Below are 17,206 nucleotides of genomic sequence, written 5' to 3'. Positions count from 1 at the left end.
GTGAGCCATGACCCGTGCCTTTGGGGTTGCGGTCACCTGCAGTCTTCAGCAGTGTGACGAACATGTCGCCTTTGGGTAGGGAAGTCTTCTCCCTTCGGGTGTCCACTGAACAGCTCGAGCAGGAGAAGTGCTGGATTACGGTACTCGCCGCCTGTAATCTGAGGCTGTTGGGAGCATCCCCATGCTCAGGCAGGGACAGAAAGCTTTCATTTCTCTTTAAGAGCCCCCGTGACAGCTCAGGAAGGCTGAACCAGGCTGACCGGGCAGGTAAGAAATTCCAGGCGTTTCTCTCTGACAGCCGAATCCCGTCACCACTGATGGATGTGCCGCCCAGAGCAGGTCGGCGGGGGGGCTCGCAGGTGTGCGTGCCCACAGGTGCGGCGGTCTCGCCAGATGCTTGAACTTCTGAGCAGTGCTAGCACGGAGATGACCTTGCGAACCCCATGGAAGCTGCAGGAGGGATTTGCTGGCAAGCCCCCAGCACGAAGCCTCTCCCAGGCCAGGGCTCAGCCCTGCTGCGGGTGCGAGAGCTGCACTGGGAGGGAGCTGCAAGGGTTTGGATGAGGGCGCTTGCTGCACAGGTTGTCCTGGCCAGCAGGCTGGTGATGCTCTTGCAGGAGAGCAGGGGACTGTAACTGCCTGGCGTTGGCCCAGGCTGTGCTGCAGAGTTGGTGGATGATGACCAGCATTGCTTTGTCCCGTGGTGTCCAAAAGGCCCATGTTGTTTTCTCAATCTTTGGAGCTTGTTTGAGCTGGCCTGAGGACAGCTTTGCTAGAAGGTTCAGGGACTTTTTGTCCCTTGCAGGACTTTCCCATGTGCTCTTTTGGGGAGCTCCCAAAACAGGGTATCACTCTGCCCTGCTTGGTCCTCTCCAAGCCTCTGTGACACCCCAGTGCTAAGGTCCTGTCACAGCCCCGTGCACCCTGTGCTGCCACTCTGTGCCTGCCCATGCGCCAAGCGAAAGGGTGGATGATGGTGAGAATAAGACATAGTCTCTTAAACCAAGCAGCCGGTGGTGACCTGCAGACAGGCAGGGCGCAGTGCACCAGCTGCACTTCCAAGGGGGGTTGTATCTGAAGGAGCCCTGGCCTGAAGCTGGGAGGCAGATGAGGTGGCTTGGGGGCCACCTCTGGGGGGCTCTAGTGTAGGGCATGTGGGTTGTGGAGTCCTGGCACCTCCAGCTGTGAGGCCACAGCGGTGGTGCTTGTGTGCTGGGGAGCTGAAGGCAGCCACAGTCTTCATCTGAATCTCCCCCAGGGAAGGAGATCCACCACCCCTCTGTCACCTGTCCCAGAGCTGCACCATCTTTTGGAAAAGGAGCTTTTCCTAATGTCCACTCAGAACTTGTGGTCCTCGTCCCTGGGTACATAGCCTGGCACCCTGTGAAGTGTTTGGGTCTGTCGTCTTTGCATCTGCCCCCAGATAGCTGCAGTTAAATTCCTTCCTTGCCCCAGTTAACCCATCCCAGCTCTTTCCACCTCTCGTCGTGTGCCCGGTGCTCCAGGGCTGGCCATCTTGGTGACCCTGCACTGAACTCTCCTGTTCCTCCATATTGCCCTTGAACCGGGCAACCCCAAACTAGTTGTGGCAGCATCTCCAGTGCCTGGCAGGGGAAAACACCTCCCTCGATGTATTGGCCACACTCCTCCTGGCATGGCCCAGGATATTGTTTTCTTTATTCTCCGTAAGTGCAAATCGCGGGCACCCATTCGGCACAGGGTCGATGTGGGGCCAGTCCCACGGTGCATGGCCAAGGAAGCCAGAGGCTTGTGTAGGATTTTTAGGGCGATTTAGCATGCCAGAGGGAGTGCGGAGGGCCATGGGAGAGGGCTCCCAAAAGCACAGGGAGGGCAAGAGGTAGGATGCAGCCAAGGTGACCGGCTCTGGGGTCCCACAGCACCAGGGATGCTGGTGATGCCGAGATGCAGAGCCAGCCAGCCTGCCCCCTGTCTCTGGCCCCGGAGGGAGAAGAGAGGCAGCTGGGAGATAAGGCCGGGGATTTAAGACTCTTGGCGGATCCTAACTGACAGAGCCAGGGCTGCCTGTTTTCCATCAGCCATTAAAAACGCCGTGCTCGAGTGGAAGGAGCCCTGCTGCCAGGAGGAACAAAGCCAGGCAAAGGGAGCCGAGGAGGACCCGTCCTCAGAGCCTTTAGCACAGACCGAAGGTGCCATTTTCGAAACTTTTATTGCAAGAGAGAGCTGTTGGCTCTGAGCTGTTTGCAGAAGCGGTCTGGGGTGGGCTGCAAAGGCCAGGGCAGTTTTTGTTGCCGAGGAGCCTGTTTGGAGCCTGCTCAGCTCACACCGGATCCGTTAAAAAGTTGGTTAGAGGGAGGCGCTGGGGCACAGGAACAGCAAACAGGGAGCCCCTCCTCAGCCCCTCCAGCCCTTTGGCCAAAGGCTTTTCCTTCAGGCTGAGCCGCGGGATGCCTTTCCCTGCCGAGCTGGCTCAGGGCAGGCGGTGTACAGGGAAGGAGGGCTGGAAGCCTTATGGCAGCGCTGCCTCCAGCAGCAGATGCTGCAGAAGTGGCCTTCCCTCCCAGATCCCTGGCATGGTCCTCCTGCAAGGGAGGGCAGGACCCCTCACGGGTCTTTCTCCATGGCGTTCCCTTCCCAAAACACGTGCTTTTCCAAGCAGACCACCTTACCGTGCCCTGGGAATGAGTGGATGGGAAATGGGGGCACCCGGTGCTGCTCAGGCATTCCCAATCTTGTTGGAGAAAGCTACAGCCAGTACTGTTAGCAAACCCACTGCTGTCTCTGAGCCGTACCCTAGCGAAGCAGCCATCCATGCCTGTGTGCAGCAGTGAGGCAATTAAAGGTCCATATGTTTCCCGTGAACCCCTATTAGCATCCTCCGATTGGTGCTGGAGATGTGGGAACCCACCACGTGGGAAGCTGCAAACCGCCCCTGCTTCAGTGATGGGGCCAGAGCTGCTGTCATGGTAATCGCCCTCCTGGGATGAAGTATGCCCTGGTAAAGTAGAAATTTCTGTGCTTGCAGTGGTTCAATTCCCTCTTTCCAAGCAGGAGTTTCAAGGGGTGCTCTGCCCCTGCCCTTGTTGCGAGCCTAAGGGGAAGCAGCACGTCCCAAAGCTGCTGTCACCACCTGGGGCAAAAGACTGGGGTGTCCTTGTGTTCTTCCAGCAAGTGGTGAGAACATCCACGCCGTTCGAACAGGAAGGGGGTTAGCGCCCGTGCGAAGATTTCAGTTTTGATTTGCTGTTTACTCTGGAAACAAAAAATTGGGTGGCTTCCAAATTAAAAGCTGTTTTCTCACCCAGAGGAAGAACTGGAGGGAACAAACCAGTTTTGAACGCTACGTTCATTTATTTTACTTCTGGAGGTTGTCATTACTTGAGAAAAAAATAAAAAATAAAAAAGGACTTTGCATCAAATTTCAGTGATTTTCCTGTCTTTTCAGCATGATTTCAGAGAAGTTCTGATTTTCCAGGATTTTTTTACCCCATGTCGGTGTGTGGGACCTCCAGGGGAGGAAGAAAGTTCCCCAAACTTCTGGCCATGTTTTGATGGCACGTACAGAGTTCTAGCATCCTGGCCTGGCGTTTTTGGTGGGCAGTTGTTCATCCCCTGGTTTTTGCCCTGCCCTAAGAGCAGCTCACGCAGAAATACTAATTGCAGCCATCAGCCTGTGCCTGGCCAGACCTGGGGAATGTTTTTTGTCTCTTGGGGCCAGCCGCGAAATCTCAGCAGCGCACGCATTTTTTGATCTATCTCTGTCTTGATGCAGAAGCAGCCTTACAGGAAAGCTGTTATTTTTAAAATAAGCCTTGGGAAGGTGAGAGAGGCCTGTGTCTTGAAACATCTTTGGGCAAATGGCCCTATATTTCACCCTGGATGTCAGACTAGAGTAATTCTGTGTGTTAGTCTTACTGTGTTTCAAAAATCGGTATTAGCACGGGGACCCTGTTATTGTTTCAGCCGCAGAGCCACCATCACTTCTCTGTCACGGATAACTACACAGCCACCACCTCTCCCAACAGCTTAGCACCCTCTGAGGTGGGTTTGTACCGAGGGACATGCTAGGAATAGGGTCAGAAATGGAGTCAAACCCCTGGGGACAGGGGACAGCGAGGGTGGAAAGGTCCAGGAACACGAGGAGAAGATGGTTTTTCAACAGGTCCTTTGACTGCAGGAAGCAGAAGGAACTTTGCAAACAGGAAGGCTGGTGGTGTTTTTCTACAGAGCCTTTCTCGTTGGAAACTCAAGATAATTTTGAAGGAAGGGAGATGAAAAGTGAAAGAAAAGAAGTTCTTTTTTCTTTCGAATAAAAAAATAGATACTTCTCAGTAGTAGCTCTTGCTTACAGCAACCCCGAGCGTATGTTTTTCCCAGGCTGTTTTTCTGATCCGCCTCATTCTTGAAAGCCTTGGCGGTGAACTGAAGTAGAAGTTTGTTTAACTCGTTTCAGTGCAGAAACCACCTGCCACCCCCCAGGCTCTTCGTGCTGCACAAGAAATTAACAGCGGTGGAAAGTCACAACCAAGAGTAATCGCCGAGAGCCGTGCTGGGAAATGCTCATAGACGAGCTTTTGCTTTGGCGTTGGTGATCCTTTGACTTGGAAAGGACTTTATGGTGTTTAAAGCTTTGCAGTGGTATTTTTAGCCACCTGTGCTGTATCTGTTAAAACTGTATTTCACCCTGCGGTCCAGCCTTCACCATCCGTCTGCCGTAAGCACCGTGCGCCCCCCGTGCCACCCTCACCCACCGTTCCTGGCTGAACACACGGTTTTTTGGAGTGGCTGTTGCTAGAGGAGCATCTGCTTCGTCTGTGAGTGGCTTAGGGGCCCGAGCCCCAGTAGAGGCAGACCCCCGCGTGCTGCCGCCAGTTGTGGCAGAGATGACAATTTGCTTATGATACTGAGTAGAGAGGCCAAGGCTGTGGAGAGCCGCAAAAGGACCTTATGAGATGGCATGACTGGGGAAGGAGAAGGCAATTGGAATTCAATAGACACGAGGTGATGCAAATGGGAGAAAACAGCCCCAACTTCACGCACACACGGACAGAGAGAGGCTGTGAGTCGGCCCGATGTCTCTCAGGAGTGAGACCTTGGGGCTACATTAGGTAGTCCCGTTGGTACGTTGGCGGTTAAAAAATAATTTGGACATTGCTAATTATGGGAAAAGAGTAGAGAATAAAATAGTGAAAGTTGCTATGCAGCTTGCTCGGGGCATGGCAGAGGTTTGTGCGACCCTAGGGGTCGTGGAGATGGAGGATGGTGATTGAGTGTTCATTGCATCAAATGAAATGGCAGCTTCGAAGCAGAGGGCAGCAGTTTCTTCATGCGGCATGCAATTACACCGTGGGGCTCGGTGCCGCAGGGTATACTGCGTGTAAAACATTTGCATGGCATAAAAAAATGACTGGGTAACTTAGTGGAAGAAACATCCCCCAGGGGATGTTAAATGCAAAGAGCCTGCCTCTTAGAAACTCCCCGAGCTATGAATTGTTGGAGGGTGGGAAGGTACTGTGGGCAGTGCTTGTGTCTGGCTCGTGCCCTGCGCCTGGGGTGGCTGCTGTTGGGGGGAGGATTCTCTTGACCTTGGGTCTGAGTTGGTAGAGCCGCTTCTTACGTGACAGCGTCTAAAATTCCCCTTTTCAGTTGTAAGACTCCCTGAGTGGACCCTGTTCTGCCCTCGTGGTTGGGGACTAGGGGAGAGACGCATCTGCGTGGGGACCCCATCTCTACAGGCAGCGTGAGCAGCAGCGCCTGCCTCCCCAGGGCCTTCAAACCAGCTGCTCCTTCTCCATTTTGTTTACTTCAAATTGTCAGGTTTTGGCTTCGGATGCTGCAAAGCCCCAAAGGGTGTTCTCTGGCAGCGCTGCCAGGCTCCGGGTGTCCCCGCCAGCCCCCGTCCTCAATGCTCACCGCTGCTCTTGGTTCTCTTCCAGGCTGCCCGTCGGGGACGTTCAAGGCCAGCCAAGGGGATGAAGGATGCGTCCACTGCCCGATTAACAGCCGGACGACTTCGGAAGGGGCCACTAACTGCGTGTGCCGAAATGGATATTACCGGGCAGATGCCGATCCTGTTGACATGCCGTGCACCAGTATGTGGGCTCTGGGCAACTGGGGGGGACACAGTGTGTGGCTGGGATAAGGAGACATGCATCAGCCAAAGCACTGAGGGATGCTTAGCAGAGGTGTCTGTCTCAGTGGGATTTTGGAGGAAGCCGGGGGGCTCAGAGCACCTCATCCTTGCGGGGGTGGGTCTTTCTTACTTTGGGCCAGTCTGTGCTTGCAAAGCATTGCACGTGCAAAGAAGACAGAAATTTGGGATTCTCTGTGCTCTTCTAAGGCAGCGGGATGACTTCACTCTGGGGCTGACGAGAAGAACCTGCCTGTTGCCATGTGGGAGATCAGTGCAAAGGGCAGGAGTCAGAAATGCTACAAAAAATAACAGGTGAATTTTTCCAGGGATGCTGTGTAATCAAATGAGCCTGGGTTAAGAGGACGGGTTTTGTTCCCACTCCTGTCTTTGGCTGTCCGGCTTGCTCCGCACATCCCTGACACCAAGAGAGACGCCTGGCTCAGTGCGTGCCTGCTGCAGAGTCCTGTCCAGGGATGGGAAAAGGATCCCCAGCATGGGAAAAGCTGGTCCTATAGCAATCAGCAGGGCTCTGGCTCTTACACGTTTCTGTCTGTTCCCTTTACAGCCATCCCGTCTGCCCCTCAGGCCGTCATCTCCAGTGTAAACGAGACCTCGCTGATGCTGGAGTGGACCCCGCCGCGGGACTCGGGGGGCCGGGAGGACCTGGTGTACAACATCATCTGCAAGAGCTGCGGCTCCGGCCGTGGGGCATGCACACGCTGTGGGGACAACGTGCAGTTCGCCCCCCGCCAGCTGGGCCTGACGGAGCCCCGCATCTACATCAGTGATCTGCTGGCCCACACCCAGTACACCTTCGAGATCCAGGCGGTGAACGGCGTCACCGACCAGAGCCCCTTCTCCCCGCAGTTTGCATCAGTGAACATCACCACCAACCAGGCTGGTAAGATGCAGACCCATGTCTCCCAGCCAGTCTCTCCAGGGAGGGGAGGTGGTGGGCGCGGATCTCCTGGTCGAGAGGCGCTGGGAGAAGCCCTGTGCGGTGAGCAGGGCTTGAAGGGGAGAAGAGGTGGGGTGAGATGTGGCATGGCGTCGCTTGCTCTGTAACGCTGGTGATGGCCAAAGCGCATGGGCCTTGCAATTCCTGGATGAACCCCAAGCCTTGTCTGTGAAAAATATCCCTTATTTCAGTGAAAAGCTGGAGTGTGCCCCAAGACAGAGCTGCCCTCCCTGTCACCGCAGCAGAACAGTGCATGTCACGGTCCCCTGGTGTCTCAGCATCCCCCTCCGGCACTGGGCACAGGACTGTTTCTGAGGTTGTTGCCTCGGAGCATCAGCTGCACACGCCATTGGTGTGTGGCAGACACAGCAGCAGTGCTCACCGCTGCTGGCAGCCTTGCTGCAGCCACTGCTACTGCCTCTGCTTCCGGAGCAGGGAAGGTAAGATCAGCTCCAGCATTTTGACACAAGCTGCAATCTCTGCTCTGACCGCAGAGAAAGCCAGGACAGGCTGTGAAAGCAAAGGAAGGCTACACAGGAGAGGGGCTGGGAGATGGATATATGGGATGACCATCTGGAAATCTTCAGGTCCCGTGCCGCTGCAGAGTCACCTTGGTGAAGAAGACCAAGCAGCAGAGCTGGAAGGGTTTCATTCAGGGTCTCCAGCTCTGTGCTAGCCTGGGGGCTTGCTACGCTCCCCCTGTGCAGGGCGGTTTTGCCGGGAGAAGGGATGTGTCAGGGCGGCTGGTAGTGCTGCTCCTGGGAGATTCACCAGCAGCGCCCAGGCAGCAGCTGTGCTGGTGGCAGGATGCCCCCCAGAGCTGATGGTCAGGGGCTGCTCTCCTCAGCCCACCTGGAAGCCATCTGGAGCTGGATCACAGACTGGGGCTGGGGCTTCGCTTAATCTGGTTGCACGGTGGAAGCATGCCAGTAAGGTACAAGCATGCGTGGGAGCAAGTGAGTTTCTGTGGTCCCTCTGAGTGCTGCAGCAAATGTGTGGGGTTGTGCGAACCTGCCCCAGGCTGCCCTGGACACTAGATGACCTTCAAAACTGAGTTTGGCAGTCGTGGACGATTGCATTTTCACTGAATTGCCTGGAGACCGTGGTGCGTGCTGGCTGCAGGGGGCGGGAGGCGTTTGCTCTGGGGTAAAGCAGCAGTGGTGCGGACGGGCACCACTTGGTCAGGCATGCAGAGCGCCGAGTAACCTGCAGAAATCTCTGGGTCGCACACAAACCAGCAGAGTGACCTCTGATCTGAAGTAAGCTCAGGAGCTGCGGCGTCGCAGTATTTTCAATACCGTACCAGAAGCCCTGAAGGTAAATTTAGCATAGAGTGGAACCGTGGTTTGACCATGAGCAGGAACACGTCTGCACGTGATGAGGAGGGAGGAGCTGGTGTGGAATGGTGAGCTGTTGCAGCTCCTTTACCCAGATGGCTGATGGAGACAACGCGGGTGCAATGCTCTGTGGGGCTGGGAAGGGGCTCTGCGCACCCCCAGCATCATCCCATGCTGTAGACGAGTTATTTAACGCTCCGATTTTGCACTTTGCAGTTATATGGTGTGCTCGTTGCCTTCACGTACTGCCTGTGGCCACTTCCACCGTAGCAAAACCAGGGAGCTGAGGTACAGGCGAATCCTTTTCAGTCCCCTCGATCCTCCTCCTTGTGTTTTCCTTGTTTGACACTCCTTTATTATCAGGGCTTACACTTCTCAGCCTGTGCGATGTCTCTCTTAATGTATCTATTCATTAGCACTAAACAGTAACTGTCTGCTTGCTAATTTCTCTGTAATTAGAGGCTCTGAATTCTTCTGCTTACACTCCCACCGCCTGGCAGCCTTGATGTAGATCATTAGCAGTTCGTAACAGAAGCTGCAGACACAAAAGCAGAGCTGGGACAGGAGAATGGAGGGTGTCGTAGGAAGAGGAGAGTGTGTAGAGGGAGGGGAGGGATGAGCCCCGGGAGTGGAGGATGGTGGCGTCCCTCTGCCTTTGGTCTGGGTGCAGTAGCCAGCGGGGGCTCCTTCTCCGGCAGAGCACAGAACCAAATGCGTGATGGGGTTGTGCTCCTGCTGCAGCTGGACGATGGGCTCCCTGCAAAGCGCCCGCTATGCTGGCCCTCAGGGACCTCCCAGCCCCAAAGGCAGCAAGGCGAAATCACCCTGGGTCACCCAGGGATAAATGGACCACTGTTGGGGGACCACCTGTGCTTGGTGCTTTCGGGACTGAGGGGAGATGCCATATCACCAGCAGCATCTTTAACCTTCAGGTGTCATAAATTCTTCAGCATCCCATGCAAAAGCTGCTGTGAGAGAGTGAGAAAATGATCCCTGTACCTGCCAGAGGTACTGAGTGTGGCCGGAGGAGGGTGTGATGGTATGGTGACCATCATCCCAAAAGGGAAACCTGAGATCAAAGAAGGTGAGACACCATTCACCTTCTTGTTCTCCCAGAGAAAGATCGCTGCAGTCATTACTGTTGTTCCCCTCTCCAACGAGCTCTGGATGTCACTAACAATTGCCTGTACGTCAGTTGTGCTGTGGTAGTAGGACATTCTCTTCGTGTACACACAGGCAGCAGGTAGCTTCTCTCAAGGACAAATAAGAGGTGATTAGACCAAGCTGAATCATCCTTTCTTGCTATAAGGTGGCTTTCCAGAATATGTGTCTTCACACAGCTTTTTGTGGAAACCTCTATATTCTTTATCATAATTTTTTTTAACTAGATATTGGAGCCAATAGCAGATAAACTGCTTTCCTTGCTGGTCTCGCTGTTCCCTTTACACATGCAAGTGTAAAGTGCTACCTCCCTCAACCATGTGGGCAGCTCTTACCTCCCTGGTGGCTTCTGTCTTGGAACCTTCAGATGCTCCTTCCCTGGAGGCAGTCTCCCATTCTGCAAGCAAGACCTGCCATTTTGGACACCTTATGAATGGCTTGTCAGCAGTGTTTTTATATCATCTCCCAGATCTCTAATAATTTTAAGGAGAGATGCTGCCTCCACTGCGCTGGACACAGTGTGAGTCCCCCTTGTGTGCCAGTCTTTAATTTCAGGTGTTGCAGATGATGCTAATGCTGACCCCAGTGCCTCACACACTTTAAGTCTGTGCACTCTGCTGAACTCCTGAGTTCAGGAAAAAAATCAAGACAGTTTGACAGGAGCTACTTCCACAAAGTCATGCTGCTGTGCCCGATTTTGGCAACAGGATCCCATCAGGGTTTGTGGAAGGGACATCTGGGATTTGTGATTCACCCTCCTGTTTGCAGCAGGACTATCACCAAGAGTAGATCAGGAGGCTGTGGTTTTTTCTAACTGAGTCTTGGAAAACTACACCTCTCTGATAACCTGTCCCAGGACTACATTACCCTCCTGGGGAAGATGCTTTTCATAATTTTCACACTAATTTGTGGGTTGGGCCCCTTGTTGCGTCACTTACACCTGCTGGGAAGGGTGAGTTTCTACCCTTTTTTAAACTGTGCTCCGAGCAGCTATAGCTGCGATTAAATTTGCTCTTAGTGTCTTCATTAGCAGGCTCAGCCAGCCCAGTTCTCTCCATGTCTCGTAAGGCCTGTGCCCCAGGCTGCCTCGGCCACCCTTGGCTGGATCCTCTGCTGTTCCTTCTGGACCATGGCCTCATGTCCTGCATTGGCCAGATTGAGGTTCATAGAATCACAGAATGTGTTGGGTTGGAAGGGACCTCTAAAGGCCATCTAGTCCAACCCCCTGCAGTCAGCAGGGACATCTTCAACTAGATCAGGTTGCTCAGAGCCTCATCCAGCCTGGCCTTGAATGTCTCCAGGGATGGGGCCTCCCCCACCTCTCTGGGCAACCTGGGCCAGTGTCTCACCACCCTCAGTGTAAAGAACTTCTTCCTAACGTCTCATCTAAACCTGCCCTGCTCGTCCTATGGCTCCATGGCCTTGCAAACAGCCCCTCCCCAGCTTCCCTGGAGCCCCTTCAGGGACTGGAAGGGGCTCTAAGGTCTCCCCGGAGCCTTCTCTTCTCCAGGCTGAACGCCCCCAACTTTCTCAGCCTGTCCTCACAGCAGAGGGGCTCCAGCCCTTTGATCATCTCCGTGGCCTCCTCTGGCCCCGCTCCAACAGGTCCATGTCCTTCTTGTGCTGAGGGCTCCAGAGCTGGACACAGTACTCCAGGTGGGGTCTCACCAGAGCAGAGTAGAGGGGCAGAATCCCCTCTCTGGATCTGACCTTAGATGACTGTCTTGGTCTGACCCAGCCCAAACCACAACAACCACCTGGGTTTACCCATTGCATTTCACTGTACCGTTGTCATCTTTTGAGTCCCACCACCAAAACGATCAGCGGTCCAGACACCGTGATGCAGAGAGAAGCCCCGAGGGACAGGCCACCTCTTTTCTTAGGAGAAGATTTGTCGAAAGAGCTTGTGAGAAGGCCAGCACCAGCCCATGCTCGGAGGCAGTGTCCTGGACCTTTCGCTTGAAGGGAGTGTCCTAAAAAGATCAAAGGTGTTTAACCTCCAGAAAAGTAGGTTTTGTTAGAATAGGAGAGATGATGCTCCCCGTTCCAAAGTATAGAAAATTAGAAAGGACCAGGACCATCAGAATAAAAATAAAAAGAGCATGAAATAAACATCCCCTTCTCACCACCTCCTTGCTCCCCCTTCAGTTTTCAACCAACTCGAATTTACCCCTTCCAGCCAACTCTGCATGATCCCCACAGCCTTCCTAGGAAATATCTTCTCTTGCCTTTGAGGCCAGGTTGTGTTTTCTCTCTGCTCTTCTCAGCAGGCATCTTCTTGTTCTGCAGATCCATGCTGTACATCTCCCAACTCGCCCTCCGCTTGCCTGCCTATCGCACCCTGCACCTCTCCCCCGAAGCTCAGCAGCTGTCTCAGGAGGGAGATCCAGGACTTGCCATCTGACACAAACCAGTCCTGTTTTAAGGGACCATGATGTGGCCAAAGCAAACAAGCCCATCGTGCAGAGACCGGATGCCACCAAAAGCCTTCTCTCAGCCATGCCAGAACAAAGGATCTGTGCCAAGAGGGTGGTTGAGAGCCATGCCAGCATCCCAAGAGGGAAGGTGCGGGAGGGAAGCCAGGGGTCAAGGAGCTGAACGTGGCCCAGCGCTCGGCATAATGACACTTGACTAATTGAAAGCCATGCCAGACATCAACCCTCTTGCTGGTGACAACACGCAGCCCCTGCTTGCTAATTTGTGGCCATTCTTTGGGGAGGGTGGGGAGTTTGGTGCTGTGCGGATTTGCAGGCTCCATCTGCACCGTGGGCAGGCTGAGTGCCCTGGGAAAGTCGCTGAGGGATGGGGCTCCTTGGCAGGGATGACTTAAATAGAATATGGGAGGGACACCTCTTGATAACAGACTGGATTCTGTGATCTGAGAAGGCAGGAAAAAGCCCTGGGCTCCCGAGTATCCAGAGACAAATTCAAGACCTCCCAGTGATGGGGGAAAGAGAATATCCAGATTTTTGGGAATATGTCCCTTTTGTGAGCGACTCTTGTGTCACACAGGATAAGAAGGGGGGATTAAGTCTGGTGTCAGAGGCTCTTGGCTGCAAACAGAGCCAAAAAGAGCCATAAACAGCTAATCCAATGTGAATACCAGCTAGTGTGTGACAGAGGAAACCGATACACTCTCCTGATAAACCCATCAAGAGCAGCGTCCTCGGCAGCAGAGTCTCCTGGCACAATTTCTCCCTCTCTGTGGATCCAAATAACTTGTTATGGTTATTTGCGTTGTTATTCTGGGTGGCATATTACAGCAATATGTCGCGGTACGGGTCCTTCATCTGGGAAGATGTGCAGCCCACACCTGTGCGCCAGGTTCGTGCCGGACATCATTAGGATTTGAATTTCTGCTTCGTTGTGGCTATCCCAGCCCGGGCGCTTGCATCCCTGCCAGGCAGAGTCTTTTGGACAGGGCTGTCCTGACAACCCTCAGAGGTGCCCGTGAACTCAAGGACAGCTGAGCGTTTCAGTGGTCCAAAGCAAGCACGTGGGCCGTGGCTCTGCTCTGCTGTGAACGTCCTGTGACTGGGCTGAGTCCCGTCTGGTCCTTGTGCAAAGGCTGGGGAGGTCTGCCGTGAATAATGAAGTGCAGGTGAGACAGATCCTGGAAAGTGCAAAGCACCCGAGAGAGGATTTTTCCCTCAGCTTCAACCAAAAAAAAAAACATCCCTTGAGCCATTGGTCCATACCGCCAAATGCCACAGGGAGCATGGAGGGGTCAGGGGAGGACTGGAGCCAGGGTAGCAGGCAAGGTGAAGGCACGAGGTTGGTAGGGACTAGCACTTCTCACCAGCCATCCAGGTTGCTGTTTGCTTGTCACATTAGTTATGCTGCAGGCTAGACAGAGAGAGGAGAACTGTATGGCCTGGGGCACAAGGACTGCTGCTTTTATCTTCTCACTTTCATTTGCATCAAGATCTGTCTGGCTTCTTCATTCAGAGGGATGCACAGCCGTGGCCTGCGCTCCTCTGGACACAAGAAGAGAGTCATGGCATCTCCTGTTCTTTCTCATGCTGCTCTCAGCCTTGCCCTGAGCTGGCTGCAGTCGGGAATTACTTGTCTGTGAAACAGCAACCGGGGAAAGTGTATGCAGAAATCACCTCGAAGAGTTGGAATGAGCTTTCCACACCTTAAAAGCTATGAATGTCTATTTCTTGTTGCCATCCGGTATAAAAGTGAAAGGCTGGAGATTGTAGCATCCCAGCATCTTGGATCTGTCATCCAACCTCCCACCTATGGCAGGACTTCTGTCAGCACTACATCAGGGCAGCTGTGGCTTTGGATAGATTATTGGTAATCCCCAAATGCAGAGATGTCCCTGCATTTGCAGTGACTTGTCCCAAAGCTGTTCCTGATGTCCAACGTGAACCTCCCAAGCTATGATTTATGGCCATTGCTCTTTGTTATACTAATTTTCAAAGGTTCAAGCCAAGAGATGTTTTAGATCAGCCTGCGCATCAATTATCCTCGCATTCAGTCCTGACTTTGGTTAAAGCATCTTTCAGAAGGGCAAGCAGTCTTGACTTGAGACATCGAGACAGAGAGCTCATGAAGTCCTTGTACACGAGTCTGTGTAGCTTGTTCTTGCCTTTTTTTCTCAACGAGACCACTGCCTGTCTGAGAAAACACAGTAGACTCTCCCTGTTTGGACACCAGTAAAGCTCTTGAGTTAGAAAACTACTAGTAAAGCTGTAAGTCTGTCCAGGAACTGCCTAAATGGGAGACCACTACCACCCAAATGGGGAAGCATGAGGTGACTAACTGAGATCCATGAGAAGCAGTCTCATACTTCTTGATGTTTCAAAATCTGGAAGGGTATTTCTTGTGCAGAAAACTGAAACAAACGTTAGGACAGAGGAGGACTCTGATACCTCCAGGAAGATGCCGAGAGGTGGAATAACAGAATCAGGGTGAAATTCAACAATGGCAGGCAGCCGAGGAGGACCTGGTGGCAGATCACGGGAAGGGGAAAACTCTCCAGTATAAAACCTTGTGGAAAAACAACGCATGCAAGACTGCGCTCTGTCAAGCAAAGTATGTTCACCAGTTGTAGCAAAGTCTCACTGCCGTTGCACAAAGCTCGGGCGGAGCTGTGTGTGGTCATTGCGTGCACACCTGGTTACCCACATTCAAGAGAGCTGAACTGTAGCAGGTAGAGACAAAAGCTGATAAGGTGAGCAGATCACAGGAGAGCCCATGCTACACAGAGGAGACCAAAAAGGTCAGCCTTGGTGAAGGGGATTTATTTCCTGCTTGTAATGGTGTGCTGGGCTGCAGCGGCACCAGAAAGAGAGAAGAGTTATTAAAGCAGAAGGACAAGAGCAGATGGTACAGAGTGGCTGGTGATAGCATTTAGGTGGAAAAGCAGAAATTTTCTGAGCTGTGGAGCCATCTCCCACGTGGAGGAGCCAGGGCAAAGCCTGTTTGCCTGCGTGACAGAGCAAGCAGGAATGTGTCTGCTGAGCTGCTGTAGGACTATTCCTCAGGTCCCTTAAATCCCAGGTTTCTTCTTTTGGGGTCTTCACTGGATGTGACAATTTGGCCTCCTCCCAGGCTTCAAGACCTCCTGAGACCTTGCCATCCCCATGGCTGCTTGTCTTATGCAGCATTAACAGCCAGACCTTACCCTCCACGTGGACCCACACAATCATCCAGGCTCTGCAGCCCTTCTTCTCTCCCTTCTCCTCTTTCCTTCATCCCCAGCTGCCACCTTCTGTGGCTGCCTTGTACACAGGAGCGTTGCCACCAAAACCTGATGAGGCTTGACATTTGATGCCCTCCCCCTCTCGCTTGGTGGCCAGCCTGTTGCCTTCGCTGCATCCCCTCGGCTTGAAGCAGCTGGCAGTGAGTGCCCGGGAGGGACCCCGCCATGGCCAAGTTCCTTCTCCTCTGCCCGCTGGAGGCCGTCCACAGCCAGGGCTCCCAGATGGTGGAAGCTTTGCCAGCTGCTGGCTCTTCAGGACTCTTCTTCCTGCTCCTGCGGTGGGCAGTTGGGGGGATGTTGGCAGAGCAGTGTATGGGCTGCACTGCTCAAGCTTTCCTAGCAGATGCTCTTCTCCGCCCGTGACCAGCTCTGCGGGCTCCTCCGCCTGCTGACTCCCAGGCTTCCCTCTTGCATAAATAACTCCGTGAGGTTCAGGATCATTTTTCCCACACCTGCCTGGGGCTTCAGAAACCTGTTCCAAAGCATCTGGAGCTGACTTTGGGCAGAAGACAAAGGCCGGTCATTGATGGATAGGGTGGAAAGTCCCTTCTAGTGAACCAGCACCTCCGCCTCTTCCCACAACGTGCCCCTGTCCTCACTGCATGGGAGTGCTGGGAGCTGACGGAGTGGCTCAGGAGCTCACCTTTTGCTTATGTGTTCAGGAGGGGTGATTTATCTTTACTGCTGCACTTGGCAAACACAACCCACGGAGCTAATTGCCTTGCTTGTGCACGAGGCGCTGAGTGCCAGCACTCAGGCAGGTGGAGATGCTGGAGGCAGGTAGGCAAGGCTGCAGAGACACAGGAGGCCAGTTTCAGGGTCACAGGGCTTGAACAGCTGAGCATACACTGGGGGGGTGATGCTGCTCAGTGGTGCGTTTATGTGGACCATAATAGATGGTTGTAGCAAATCGGGTTAATGCAGCCGGCTGGCCGGGTGTCCCTTGGTTCATCTTGGAGTCCCTGTGATTTAGTAGTCCCCTCTATCTCTGTATAAAATGATAAATCTCTGTCTGACTCGGTTCAGGGAGGAAGATCCTTGCTGTGCCTGTCTCACCGCAGCCCGGTCCATGTTCACCGCTGCCGCTGGCCAATGTGCAGGCAGCTGCTGCATTGATAGGGCTGGGCAGGAAAGGCTCTTTCCGAGAAAAAACTCTGATATTTCCAAAATTTCCTCCCACGCAGAGGGAGGCTAGCCTGGTGGAGTCTACCATGAAAGAGAGCAAGGGAACAAGTTCAGTCTCAAATTAACAAGACTTGGTGGGTCCAAGGCGATGCCCTTCAGCAGGCGTCATTCTTGCAAGAAATGTTTCTCTGGTCTAAGCTTTCTGCATTTGAAATTTCAAAATCAGTATGTCCCTAAGAACAATTTTAGTTGCAATTAATTGGCACTTTCTGGGAAAGTACCATTTTATTGAAAATCTCGGGAGCAAGTTGGCGGGGTGGAGGGCTGGCTCCTGCCAGCGTTCCTGCTTTCCGCCAGCCTTTCGCTGATGACATAGCTTTGATGTGGAGCAGATGAGGTTTCCACGTGGAGAGGAGGCCAGGAGGTGGGGATGACCTTGGCACTGAGTGACCCCAAACCCGCTCCAGTGGGCTGTGGGACGGGATGCCGGGATCCTCTGGAGCACGTCCTCTCAGCGCTGAGAACAAAGTCCTGCCCTCCTCTACAGGCAGGATGGCAGCAAGCAAATGAAGGCTGCAAACTCAATTAAACAAAAAGCATAAAGACAGCCAAAAGCCTTCGTCTGCCCGGGCCAAGTCACTGGGCTTGTGGCATTAGGAACTGCTTTAAAGGCTGTAATCTACACCAAAGCCTTCGTTGATTCAAATGGGGCTGGAGCCAGGACCGGCTTTGGATTGCATCACCGTGTTTTTAAGATTTTCCAGCGTTTGTAGTTATAAACTCAAGGGGTTGGAGGCTGG

General features: G+C 53.5%; 1 protein-coding gene across 4 annotated transcripts in view; it reads left to right on the top strand.

Annotated features, from left to right (window-relative positions):
- Positions 1-17,206, top strand: part of EPHB2 (EPH receptor B2) — a 140,123-nt gene that overhangs the window by 78,017 nt on the left and 44,900 nt on the right. For all 4 annotated transcript variants that reach the window (XM_074609494.1, XM_074609492.1, XM_074609493.1 and 1 more), the window contains exons 4-5: positions 5,916-6,071; positions 6,678-7,013. In XM_074609494.1, the coding sequence (XP_074465595.1) occupies positions 5,916-6,071; positions 6,678-7,013 (492 nt within the window). The remainder of the gene's footprint in view (positions 1-5,915; positions 6,072-6,677; positions 7,014-17,206) is intronic.

Source organism: Larus michahellis, chromosome 16, assembly GCF_964199755.1.
Source record: "Larus michahellis chromosome 16, bLarMic1.1, whole genome shotgun sequence".
In the NCBI taxonomy this organism is placed as follows: domain Eukaryota; kingdom Metazoa; phylum Chordata; class Aves; order Charadriiformes; family Laridae; genus Larus; species Larus michahellis.
Note: the sequence above shows the minus strand (reverse complement) of the source record. Positions and strands in the feature narration are given on the sequence as shown.